Source organism: Mus caroli, chromosome 19, assembly GCF_900094665.2.
Source record: "Mus caroli chromosome 19, CAROLI_EIJ_v1.1, whole genome shotgun sequence".
In the NCBI taxonomy this organism is placed as follows: domain Eukaryota; kingdom Metazoa; phylum Chordata; class Mammalia; order Rodentia; family Muridae; genus Mus; species Mus caroli.
Window position 1 is genome coordinate 1,013,193 of NC_034588.1, and position 13,313 is coordinate 1,026,505.

Consider the following 13,313-nt stretch of genomic DNA (forward strand, 5'->3'; position numbering starts at 1 on the left):
TAGAAATGGAGGCTCCAAAGCTGCTCAGTGCCAGCTCCAGTGAGGACTACCCATCAGTAACCCCATCCAGTGCCCTCTTGGTTCCAGACCACGCAGGACAGCAAGCCTACTGCTGATGGTCTCTTTATTTCTACCTCAGTCTCACTGCTAGCCTACCTCCAGAGCCCAGATCCCAAGCTCAGCAGCAGACAGTTTATAAATAAATAAATTACAAAAACAGGCAGAAGGAATGGCCCTGGGGAGCCATCCCAAGGCCAGGCATCTCAGTGCTCTGTGAGTGACAGCTGCAGGATCCGCTGTAAGTCCTCTTCTTCCTGCTGACCCCGGCGCTCCAACTCCTCCTGTTCCCTTGAAGACAACTCCAGGGCCAGGCGAAGCTGTTCCTCAAAGCTTGGGGGTGCAGGGGATGGAGGTGTCTTCTGAGGAGAGTCTGGACCCCTGGACTCTGTGGACAGCTGCAGGCTTTCCTGGAGGGCTCTTCAGGGTTGAGGGGGAGCAGACCAGTGAGAAGGCTTGGGGAGGAGCCAAGCGCATGCAATTCTGAGAACAAGGTGTCAGGGACAGAGCCAAGCAGGCCCTCTCTTGGCCCTTCATGCTCCTCACAGTAAGCAGCATTTTGTCATGTGAAGGCATGGAGCCCTTGGATCAGAACTCCCTGGCTTCCCACCCACCAGCAGCAGCCAGGGACCCACACATTCCTGAGGGACTCACTGCTCCAGCTGAAGCTGCTCTTCCAACACTGGGACTCGGTGAGGAGGGTGAATGCCAGGCCGAGTGTTGGTCAGGGCTTCCCACACCGTCACCTGCAGCAGCCAGAGCCCAGAACTGTCACCTTGGGCCTGTGGCTATAGAGGCCATGACCCACCTTCCACTTGCATCCCACCTGCTCTGCCTCTGTGCCTGCCTCAAGCAGGCTCTGCTGGATGGCGAACTGCAGCAGGTCGTCATCCTCATCCCGAAGGGGCTCGCTGCGCTCAGCACCCAGCACACTGTACCCCTCGGGCACCTCGAACACAGTGGGGTCCACCTCACATGGAAAAGGGCTTCCTGGGTAGGGCAGCAGAAGGGTCACGTTCAGCCTTAAGGCTGATCAGAAAGCTGCGCTACCAGCTATGTATGTCTTCTGTAGCTATATTCATACCTGAAGCAGAAATGGCAGAACTGGAGTTGGGGACGCACACCGAGCTCACAGGCTCATCACAGCCACAAAGGTTACTGAAGGTGATGCGGGCATTGAGCACATGGAAGAGGGGAATCTCTGAGGGGAGAGAGCCAGGCTTGAGCTGCCTGCACCCCTCAGTAACCCCAAACCTGAGGAGGGCATCATGCCCAAGTCCTGGTTACCCCCTTGCCTGCCCTCTCACCAATCTTGACAGGGAAGCCTGGTGGGAGACGCAGAGTGATGAAATCCCGTAGCTTGGCAAAATGAGCGTTGCTGATGGCCATCAGGTCAATGATGGGCGTCACCTGGTCACCCAAGGACAGTGGGTGCTCCTCACTTAGCCACAGTGTTGCCTTGAACCTATCCAGTCGACCATAGCAAGTGGGTCAGGGACACACACACACACACACAGACACACAGACACACACACCGGTGCCTTGCCCTTTCTAGTTGCCTGCCTGTGATACCCTTCTCCCTGGTCTGCTCCCATTAACTGTTACCCTCAGGGACTCAGCACTGGCTGGAAAGCCTGAGCAGCCCCTGGCCTGGCCTGGTGCTGATGATGGCTTCATGCTACTCTTCTGAGCTGCACAAGGAAGGCCACAGCCAGCCTGTGGGCTTCTCTCGGGGCCTTGCCTCTGTCCAAAACTAGTTCAGCACTGTGCTGGACACACACACGTACGGAATTGTGCTGTGCTTGAGTGTGGAGCATAGCCCCGGGCTTGGGAGCTCTGGGGTGTGGGTACAGGCACAGGCGCTGCATGGGTATGTTAGACCTGCTGCAAAGCACTGCCACTGGGACTGCATCCACTGTGTCCATGCACATCAGCATGGCTTTCTGTTTTCCTGGAGAAGAAACCGGACTCCCAGCAGGGGGGATTATTTCCTTGTGACATAAGCCAGTGGACAGCAGAGCTTTGGCCCCTTCCTACTCTGCTGTGTTCTGGTCCCTGGTGCATGCTCACAGAAGAACAAGTCAGGAATCCAGCAGTCCCACTCACTACTTGGACTGTTTGGAGCTGGAGATTAGCCTGAACAAGCCAGATCTATAAAGTGGGACCCTGTACCATAAAGCTCAAAACAAAACAAGCAAAAACAAATATATTGGTGCTATCACCTGAGTATGACTTGGGGCCCAGGTGCATGCTAGCTTCTCAGACTGTGGTTAGAGAGAGACATGGCTCCCACACTCTGGAGCAAAGTCAAGAGAGAAGCCTACTAGGTGAGCAGATCCCTCACTGTGACACATTCCATGCATGACAGGATTCTGCCAGTGCTCCAAGTCCTCTGATGGGACTCCCCATCTTCCCCCCAGACCTCACCTCTGCACTTTGCTAGACATCTCAATGGGGCGGCCAATGTTTCTGGATTCCAGGCTGAAGCTGGGGTCAAAGTATTCTTCAGCAGAGATAGCTGTAGGGTTGGTGGGGCTGGCTGCCTGCTGCACGGGAGCCTGAGTGGACCCCAGGACAGGAGTCAGCCCTCAGTATCCACAAGGAGAAAGTGCCCCACCCACCCAGGCTTGTCCCAGTCCTCCCCTAGGCAAGCTCACCGCAGTGTGGGAGGAGTGCTGCTGGGCCATGCCCAGGAAGGACTGGAATGGAGTCTTCCCCCCTGAGAAGAAGTAGCAGGAACCATGAGGGAACTTTGGGCTACTCACCAAGCTGTGTTCAGCCACTGCCGGCCTAGGAGCCTCCCACCCTGCCTGGGGTTGCTGAGCCCTGGCACCAGACCCCAGGATAGCTGGGCAGCAGGCAATCGCACCTGGGTTTACCTTTGTTCCTTAACTTGTCCTGGTCAGAGAGGTGTTCTGTTCTTGTGCGTGTCACCAGCTCCACATTGGTGGCACTGTACACCTGGAGATGGGGGCCGGGGTGGGGAGAAGACACGGGGAACTCAGGGTTCAGAGCCCATTCCTCACAATCAGCCCCATCAGCCCAGGATTCAAAGCCTCCTGTCCCCAGAGACGCACAAACTGTCCCCACAGTAGAGCAGGTGGCAGGGTCTGAACCCCAGGAGTTACTAACAGGGACATGCAGTTAGAGAGCCAAGAAAACCAAACCAAACCAATAACACTCAGTATTTCATCTCAGAGCCTAGGGAGGGGTCAGCGAGGGCTTGGACTCTGGGCCATAGAAAATGCCCTTTGGTTGGTAAGGCTTCTGGGGTGAAAACGGTTCCATCTCTCCCTCCACAGTCTAAGGGTGTGAAGAGGCTCAGCCCCTAGCCTATCCCCAGTCCCCCAGCCCAGCAGCCCCGCCTGCCTTCGCCTCGTAGCCACTAACAGACTCCATCTTCTCAGACCGCCATCCCCAGATACCACATTTGTTCCTGAAACAGACCAGACAGAAGTAGTGAAGACCAGTACTCTCCAATACACAACAAAAGCTGGCTTGACTACCCAGTGTCCCTTCCCACAGTGACACAGGGAGGGGTCTGGACTAAAAGGACTGGGCATTTAGAACATTTGCACAAGGGCCAAGGACCAGAAGAGCAAGAGAAAATCTTTTTTTTTTAAATAAATATTTATTAATTATATGTAAATACACTGTAGCTGTCTTCAGACACCCCAGAAGAGGGTATCAGATTTCATTATGAATGGTTGTGAGCCACCATGTGGGTGCTGGGATTTGAACTCAAGACCTCTGGAAGAGCAGTCAGTGCTCTTAACCGCTGAGCCATCTCTCCAGTCCCAAGAAAATCTTTTTAGATTTTTTTTTTTTTTTGAAACAGGGTTTCTTTGTACACAGACTCAGGGATTGGTCTGCCTCTGCCTCTCTAGTTTTGAGATTAATGGCGGGTGACAGCATACCTGCCTCTTAATTCTTAATTTTATTAGGTATGATAATGGTGGTGTGGCTCAGTTAAAACCTGTCCATGAGCCGGGCGTGGTGGCACACGCCTTTAATCTCAGCACTAGGGAGGCAGAGGCAGGCAGATTTCTGAGTTCGAGGCCAGCCTGGTCTACAAAGTGAGTTCCAGGACAGCCAGGGCTATACAGAGAAACCCTGTCTCAAAGAAACAAAAACAAAACAACAACAACAACAAAACCTGTCCATGAACGCAGAAGCATTTATTATTGAGATGACAGGATGTCTGTGATGATTTTGTTGTCTGTTTCTCACTGTTGTTTGAGACAGGGTTTCTCTATGTAGCCTTGCCTGTCCTGGAACTCACTATGTAGACCAGGCTGGTCTTGAACTCACAGAGATCCACCTGCCTCTGGCTCTCGAGGGTGCACATATACACATAAAAATACAATAAAATAATAATAGTAATTTAGATGAAATGAACAAGTTTCTTGTGAGGCCCAGACTACTGAAACTAAAACTTAAGAAGAACTAACTCTAAGTCAGGTGTTTATAACCAGTGAGGGGATGGTCCTTTTTCTTTTTACCATCATCTACCCTGAGAGAAAAGTAGAGGACTGAACGGCTTTGCTATAAAATTCTCCTAACCATTTAAAGATTTGTATCAGGTGATTTTACCAACTCTTCTACAAAATGAATGATTAGGAAATAGTTTTCAACTTAGTGGAGTGGTGGGTGGTGGTGTATACCTTTAATTTCAGCTCTGGTTAGGCAGAGAGGCAGGCGTATCTCTGTGAGTTCAAGGCCAGCCTGGATTACATATTTAGTTTCAGCACAGCCAGAGCTGCACAGAAAAATGAGAAATCTTGTCTTGAAAAACAAACAGGGCTGGCGAGATGGCTCAGTGGGTAAGAGCACCCGACTGCTCTTCCGAAGGTCCAGAGTTCAAATCCCAGCAACCACATGGTGGCTCACAACCATCCGTAACAAGATCTGGCGCCCTCTTCTGGAGTGTCTGAAGACAGCTACAGTGTACTTACATATAATAAATAAATAAATAAATAAATAAATAAATAAATCTTAAAAAAAAAAGAAAAACAAACAAACAAAAAACAAAAGGTTGGTGGGATTTGTCAGTGGTTAAAAACACAGTGTTCTGCAGTTCCAGAGAATCTGAGTTCAATTCCCAGCAACCACATGGTGGCTCACAACCACCTGTAAAGGGATCTGATGCCCTCTTCTGGCATGGAGGTGTACATGGAGACAGAATAGTCCTACATTTAAATAATCAATACATAAATAAGTTAGAAAAAGAACAAACTTTAATAAGTTAAAAAGAGAACATGAGTTTTTTTTTCAACTCATGCTATCAAATTTTGCTGCATATCAAAAACAAAGACATGAAGAGGAAACTGAATTCTGGATATAGGTCAGCATTCTGGATATAGTGCTTGCCTGGTGTGCATGGACACCAGCACAGAAAGAGAGATAAGAAATGAGAAATAAGGGAGGCAAGCAGGCTAGCTATAGACCAGTATCTCTTAAAAATATATAGACAAAATCCTCAGCAAATTATTAGCCAATAAGTCCTTACAACAGATGGAAAGAGTTCTATACCACAATCAAGTGACATTAACCCAGGAATGCAAGGTTGGCTCAATATCAAGAGAATTGACGTATGTAACAAATTATAGGGGCAGAAATCTTTAGGTCTGTGGTGGTTTGAATAAGATGGCTCCCATAGGCTCATCTGTATGAATGCTTAGTCATCAGGGAGGGGCACTGCTGAGACGGATTAGAAGGACTAGGGAGTATGGCCTGGTTTGAGGAAGTGTGTCACTGGGGTGGGCTTTAAGGCTTCAAGAGTCCATGCCAGGCCCAGTCTCTCACTCTGCTTGCAGATCAGGATGTAGCTCTCAGCTACTGTTCCAATGCCGTGCCGGGAGCCATGTTCCCTGCCACGATGATAACGGACTAAACCTCTAAAACTGTAAGCCAACCCCATTTTTTTTTATAGGAGCTGCAGTGATCATGGTACCTCTTGACTAAGATAAGGTGGTGCTGGAGTTCAAACCCAGGGTCTTGTATAAGCTAAGCATGCAGTTATTACTGAACTAGAACCCCTACCCTCCAAAAGAAAACTTAAAAAAAAAAAGTCATATCAATGAGGCACTGAACAAATCCAACACTTTCATTTCAAAAGGAAACTTCATTTGATAGAAAGTATCCCAGAACCTCATAATTAGTATTAGGTAATGATAAGACTGAATATTTGTTCTTTAGGCTGATAGTCAAGGTTCTTGCTACTTCTAATTAACGCTGTACTGGAAGTCCTAGCTGGAGACCTTAGGAAAGCAAAAGAAAGACACCTATATTGAAAAGAAACAAGAAAAACTCTCTTTGTCCATATGCTTTTATATAGTAAAGCTATTGAGGCTGGGGAGACAGCTCCTTCCTAAGAGCACTTCTGCTCTACTACAGCGTGAGAATTTGGACTCTGGTACCCATATAAGGCAGCTGCACATGCCTGCCACTGCCTGCCACTCCATCTCCAGGGACTCTGACAACCTCCTCCCGGCCCCTCAGGCCGTGCACACACACAGTGCACACACACATGGAAGCAAACACTCATTCCAAAACAACCTTCTTTAAATATAAAGGAGCTTACTAAATATCCACTTGAAATAATGAGTACAGCAATGTTCCAGTATATGTGACCAATAGAATTATATTTTTATATTCACAATGAAGAAATCCATATTTTAAAAATGAGAGGTTGGGCTGGGCAGTGGTATCACACGCCTTTAATCCCGGCATTTAGGAGGCAGAGGCAGGTGGATTTCCGAGTTCAGGGTTAGCCTGGTCTACAGAGTGAGTTCCAGGACAGCCAGGGCTACACAGAGAAACCCTGTCTCGAAAAACAAATGAAAAAAACCAACCAACCAACCAAATAAATAAATAAATACATAGGCTGGAGAGACGGCTGCGTGATTGTGAGCATACATTTCTCTTTGAGAGGACAAGGTTCCGCTCCGAGTACCCACATGGTAGTTTACAACCATACCTGATTCTAGTTCCAGGGGACCCAACACCCTCTTCTGACCTGCAAGGATACTAGGAACATACATTGGTGCAACATGCATGCAAGCAAAATGTTCTTACATAAAATAAAGCATATAAATCTAATTTCTAAAAGTTAATGGACGCCTTTGATCCCAGCACTCAGGAGGCAGGCACAGGCAGAGCTCTGAGCTGGGGGCCAGCCTGGTCTATAGAATGAGTTTGAGGATATCCAGGACTACACACAGGAAGGAGGGGGAAAAAAGAGCTGAGAAAATGGCTCAAGAAGAGAACCAAGGGCTGGAGAGATGGCTCAATGATTAAGAGCACTGACTGCTCTTCCTGAGTTCAAATCCCAGCAACCCCACATGGTGGCTCACAACCATCTGTAATGGAATCCACTGTTCTCTTCCGGTGTGGCTGAGGACAGCTACAGTGTCCATATACATAAAATAAATCTTTAAAAAGAGAAAGAGAACCAAATCCCAAAGGTTGCCCTCCAACTTCCATATATGTCTGTGTGCATCTCTCTCTCTCTCTCTCTCACACACACACACACACACAGATCAAATTTTTTTTAAATTACAAAAATTATTACAAAACAGTCATTAAGACACTGAAGGAAGCCATGTGTGGTGAGGGGGCTCACACCTTTAATCCCAGCATTTAGGAGGCAGAGGCAAGTGGATCTCTGTGAGTTCTAGATCAATCTTATCTACATAGTAAGCTCCAGGCTAGCCAAGTAAAAAATGTCTCTTAAAGAACAAAACAAAGCAAAAAAAAAAAAAACAAAAAACAAAAACCCACTAAAAGATGACTTACAGAAATGCAAACAGTAGTTGCAAATCACATGATCAATTTCTTAAGAGAATATAAGCTGCTATGTATGGCAGTCATGCCTGTAACCCCAGCACTCAGGAGACAGACTAAAGATGGTTGCAAGTTTGAGGTCAGCTTGGTATTAAGAATAAGATCCTGCCGGGCGTGGTGGCGCACGCCTTTAATCCCAGCACTCNGGAGGCAGAGGCAGGCGGATTTCTGAGTTCGAGGCCAGCCTGGTCTACAAAGTGAGTTCCAGGACAGCCAGGGCTACACAGAGAAACCCTGCCTGGAAAACAAAACAAAACAAAACAAAAAAATGGTCAACATCATTAGTCATTAGAGAGATGCCAATCAAAACCACAATGAGGTGTCACATCCTATCAACAAGCCTAGCTGGAATACAGAAATCAGAGAATGACCACACTGGAGCGCTGGTGAGAGTGTAGAGGAACTGGAGCCATCACACATCGCTGGGAGTAGGTAAGATGATCCTTGCCCGTTGGTAAACAGTCTGGCATTTCACCAAACAAAAAATACTGAGTTATTACATGATCCAACAGTTCCATTCAAAGGCTAGGTAGGGATGCATCCAGGAGAAATTAAGGCTCATGCCCACACAAAATTATATAAAAGTACATAGTATGATTATTCCTAATAGGCAAACAGCAGAAACAACCCAAAAGATGGAATTATATAAATAAATAACTGTGAGGACTGGAGAGATGGCTCAGAAGTCAAGAGCATCTACCTCCGCTTTTGCAAGGGACTGGTGTCAATTCCCTGGACCTACATGGTAGCTTACAAGCATCTATTACTCCAGTTCCAAGGACTCTGATGCCCTCTTCTGGTCTCCTTGAGCACTGCAGGCACACAGAACACATAGATCCATGCAGGCAAACCCCTTATATAATTATGTTATGTCCACACAATGCACTCAGCTATAAAAGCAAATGGAGAGTTACCAGCTACAGTGACAGTTCACATGAACCTTGAGAACATCCTAAAGTGAAATCAATACCCAAACAGCAACAGATTGGCAAATTCCAAATAGGGAGATCATTGGATATATAGGCCTGGCTGAAGGGAGACTGCAGCTAAATGGTTATTTCTTGAAACAATAAATTTTTAAAAAGTTGTTGTGGGATGAGGGGGGTAAGGGTTGTGGGAGGGGGTGACTGGGAGGGGGCAGTGAGCAGGATGTAAAGTGAATAAGTAAAATAAGTAAATAAAAAATTGTTGTGATGGCACACATGTTAATAGAACCCCTGCGCCTCAACCTGAGCAGCCTCTAGTGATGCAGGCTCAGCCTCCCACAAGTGTCAGGGCCCTGTGGACAGTGCTTTTGTCAATGGTGTTTACACTGAGCATGATAACACACACCTATAAAGGTACTCAGGATTTGAAGCAGGAGGGTCTCCGGTTCAAGACCAGCCTGGGCTACACAGTGAGACGCCCGTAACTTTAAAAAAAAAGTGTCTTCTTATCTCTCCTCCATCCCCGCCCATAGTACACCAGGCCCCAGCTGACCTCTCAAAGGCTACATTGCGAGTGTCCAGGTGGGTGGAGACAATAGGAGAGGTGAGTCGACTGGCTACATGCTCCTCACTAGGCCGCACGGCAGCCAGCAGCACTTCTGGTTCATGCAGAGCTGGACCTAGGGTCTCTGTGTGTACCACCTGCCGGTCATGGTCCACTTCCATCACCAAGGCTCCCGCCTCTGTCAGCCGCAGGGGTGTCACAGGAGGAGGCCATGTTAGTGCCAGGTCCTACCAGTGAGCTCTCCTCAGCCAACTGTTGCTAAGTAGATAACCCCCCAGCCCCTGGATCCCCCTCCACCCTCAGCTTCAGTCTCCATGATCAGAAAGCACAGAGATAGAAGGATACCATGCTTAAAAGCCACACCAGGGAATCTGAGGGTGACAGAACAGCTTACCCTGACCCCTGAAGATGAAGCTCCTTCGGCCACGCTGCCAGGTCAGGTGCTCAAAGCCCAAGAGACTAGTGTCCACCCGCAGACTCTCACCCCGCTTCCACACACGGTACACATCGCTTGGGCACATCTTGGACACAAGAGGTACTGAAAGAAGTTTCAAAGTCATTGGGAATCTTCCCCCCAATGGCCCACTCCAAGCCTCTGGCAGCCAACTGAGCCCCACTCACCCCAGCTAGTGAACTCCCATTTCATTTCCACGTAGAAATCAGGGGCCTAAGAAAAACCAGAGCTGCCTGTTAGGAGCCATGGCCTGGTGCCACAGCCTAGTAGGCCTTGGGCCTCACAACTACTCTTTGGGAGCCCACAAATTCTGATGCACTGCTGTGGCCCAGCTATATTCCCACTCCAAACAAAACATGCCAAGAAGAGAGCCCAAGTAGGCCCTAAAATGATCTACACATATAAAAGTTATAAGCACTGGGGGCCTGGAGCCAGTTTTGACATGGGCCATAGCCCACTGTGGGGCCCTATGAGGTCCTCTGTCTTTCCTGTGTCTGAGTCCTTGATCTATAAAGGGAACACAATGATCCTTGCAGGCCTTCCCACATGTGAGGAAGCCCAACTGTGCCTCTGTCCTTTGTGTGCTTAGGATGCACAGGACTAGGCACTCCAGGGTCCAGGCCATCTCTACCCAGTCACCCTTCTGGAAATTTACATTCTCTAGGTGACCCAAGGCCTACCATTCTATCCAAGAGATTCCTGGTATCAGGGACCCTTAGTGCTGGAGAATGTCTTCCTTGCCCAGTCTCATCTGCATGGGCCTGGGATCCTATATTTCTTACATGACCCTTGGCAGAGGTTGAGACACAGATGGTGGGAAAGCGTCCCGCACAACCGAGATACTCCTCCAAGGCCAGGCTTATCACAGGGAGAAAGAGAGCCTGTTATGATCCCCACTTCTTTACTCTACCCTACCATACCTGACGGAGTTTGTTGAGCAGTTCTGGAATGCCAGCCAACCTCTGTGTGGCCCTCTGGAAGTCCCGATACTGGAGTACCAACTGTACCATCTCAGGGTCTCCAGTGCTGACTGCCTCCTGCAGGACTGGAGATGAGCAACTGCTGGGGAAGCCCTCTTAGCACCCCCAGGCACGGTTACTTACTCCCCCCCCATTCACCAACCTGGAAGCTAGTCTCAAGGGAAGACCCTCTGCCCTGCACAGTACCTGCCCAGCCCTGGTGGCTCTCTTTGCCCACGTTGGCATTATGTCGGAGGAGGACTCTCACAGACTCCAAGTTCCCCAAGGTCACAGCGAGCTCCAGGGGGGTTCGCCCTCGGGGGTCCTCCTGCTCAATGTCGTGCTAAGGGAGATGGGACACTCAATACAAGGCAAGAGAGGGCCAAAGCAAGAAGGTCACTGGATTGAAAAGGGCTGGAGTTACTATGGGTAACCAGGTCAGTGAGAAGATAAGAGTGTGGCCTATGTGGACTGGAGAGTGTCGGGGTAAAGGGGACAGTGAGGGCCAGTGGGAAGGAACTGCTCATTTCTTCTGCCCTCGGCTATCCAGAGTTGAGGGCCTGGTGGTGGAGTCTAGCGAGACAGATTCAGGCTAGGGATGTTGAGAGTTTAGACCAGCTTGAGGGCTAGAACACGGTTCTTGTCCTCATTCTAGCTCAGAGGTGATGAGGGTGAATCCTGAGCTTAATGCAATACGAAGTGGGCAGAGAGCAGAGCAAGGCCCAACCAAGGGAGATGCGCTAAACAAACGCTCAAGCTCGAGGGCAGGTGACCAGGGATTTGGAAAGAGCTGGACCTAAGGAGTCAGGATGCAGCTGCGGAGCACAGCAGGGGCGGTGAGCTGCGGAGTAGATTCCGTACTTTGGCACCGGGGCTTGGGGAGGAAACCAACCGAATCGGATCCCCTTCAGGGCCTCACCTTGCGGCTGTGCAGTGCGGCCTCCAGTTCGCGGTGCCGGTTCGCCCAGACTAGCCGGTGCAGCGGGAAGGTGGGGCCCAGGCCGGCCATGCTGAGCTTCAGCACCGCATCCCGAGCGAAAGGCCCAGCCCTTCTTGGCCTGCGCCTGGCACGTCCCCTGCTCCTCCGCTCTGAGCCGCACCTCAGCTGCACCCGCCGCAGCCCCGCAGACCCCTGGTAGAAGCCGCCGCAGCAAGAGCGAAGGCGGCAGGGAGGGCGGGGCGGGGACTTGGGGGCGGGGCTACATGGAGTTAGGGCGTGGCGTCGGGCTTCGCACCCCCTCTCCTCCCGTAGCTACGGCAACCACTGCAGGCCTGCGCGCTGGGGGCGGGCGGAGTGTGTGTGGGGTGCTGTCCAGTCTCCAGGGAAACCACATGCGCCCCAGGAACAGCCGGAACTTCATTTTGAAGCGCCATGGTCGGTGGGGATGTTCCGGAGGGCGGGGCATAACTGCAGCTCCACCCGTGCCCGCAGGGGGCGCCCTAGGCCCTGGGCAAATCTCTTGGTGGTCAGAAAGGTGAGGGAGGAGGGAACGGAAGGGGAGTGGGTAGGCTCCGTGGCACTGGGATTGGGTCAGGGTCTGTTGTTCTTGCAGGCCCCCGTCCACAATGTGTCCTTCTGTCTAGCCTACTCCTGAGTTCCATCAGCACCGACTTGTCTTTTATAGGCGGGTGAGATAGGAAATCTTGACCTCATCCCTGCCAGTACAGGCGCTTAGCTTCTGGAGATGGGCACCCAGCAGCAACCCCTAATGCTGACCAGTCAATTTCTTTCCCGAGGATCTGTCTGGCCTTGATGCCTGGAAGACAGCAAGGAATCAGGAACAGGAATATTGTTGGGGTTGGGGAACATAAGCTCAGCTTCCTGGCTGGGTGACCAGCCAGGGTGCATGCTACCACCACAGGGGTCCATTTTGCAGAGGCTGCATTTTACTGCCAACAGGGAAGGAAGGAGAATTTCGAAACAAGGCTGGCACTTCCACTCACACAGGATCTAGGGTTCAAGCAGTCAGCCAGCTTAGTTGGGACCCTTGGTTATCTTCAGTCCTACCATGGGTTCTCTGATCCTGGTCTTACTGGGTGTCGAGGGGGTAAACCAGACTTTCCAAAACTGACTCTGGTCTGTTTCTCTATTTTTAAATCTTACATTCATTTTTGTGTGGGGGTGCTCATGAGTGTGGAGGTCAAAAACCAACTTTTGAGAGTTGGTTCTCTCCCACCCTTGAACTCAGGTTGTCAGGTTTGGTAGCAAACACCTTCATCGGATGGCTCCATCTCCCTATCTGTAAAACTTGGTGTGATGGAGAAAGGCCATCTAACTGAGGTTCCCTTCCTGCCCAAGGATGTCCTCATCTCTGCAGCCTGATTGCCACCTTTCTCCCCTTTCTCCCTGCGATCAGATGGTTTATAGCAGTCCGGGATCTAGGCTACCCACCTTGTGTGCTATGGTCAGGTCATCTATGATGTCTGGACTTTGGGAGGAACTCAAGGTCCTGAGCTTCTAAAGGTCCAGAGCTCTGCAGTTAGGTTCTGCTGGTCTCTGCTTTCGT

The 13,313-nt window shown here is 50.1% G+C and overlaps 1 protein-coding gene across 2 annotated transcripts; it reads right to left on the bottom strand.

Annotated features, from left to right (window-relative positions):
- Nucleotides 1-107: 107 nt before the first annotated feature.
- Nucleotides 108-11,984, bottom strand: Ankrd13d (ankyrin repeat domain 13D). Of its 2 annotated transcripts, none has more exons than XM_021151943.1 (15): nt 11,726-11,984; nt 11,014-11,149; nt 10,768-10,892; nt 10,015-10,060; nt 9,788-9,931; nt 9,382-9,571; nt 3,427-3,493; nt 2,937-3,018; nt 2,715-2,776; nt 2,485-2,615; nt 1,365-1,522; nt 1,142-1,258; nt 884-1,047; nt 712-803; nt 108-477 (listed from the first exon to the last, which is right to left on the bottom strand). In XM_021151943.1, the coding sequence occupies exons 1-15, from the start codon at nt 11,813-11,815 to the stop codon at nt 264-266; spliced, it is 1,818 nt and encodes a 605-aa protein (XP_021007602.1). In that variant the 5' UTR covers nt 11,816-11,984; the 3' UTR covers nt 108-263. The 2 variants fall into 2 exon arrangements, with proteins under 2 accessions (XP_021007602.1, XP_021007603.1); XM_021151944.1 differs by having other exon boundaries at nt 110-477; nt 10,768-10,884; nt 11,726-11,982.
- Nucleotides 11,985-13,313: the final 1,329 nt, after the last annotated feature.

Coding starts and splice junctions, on each gene's coding strand:
- Ankrd13d (XM_021151943.1), bottom strand. CDS start 11,815: ATGGCCGGCCTGGGCCCCACCTTCCCGCTGCACCGGCTAGTCTGGGCG. Junction 11,150..11,725: donor CCGCACTGCACAGCCGCAAG/GTGAGGCCCTGA, acceptor CATCTCCCTTAG/CACGACATTGAGCAGGAGGA. Junction 2,777..2,936: donor GGACAAGTTAAGGAACAAAG/GTAAACCCAGGT, acceptor ACTTCTTCTCAG/GGGGGAAGACTCCATTCCAG.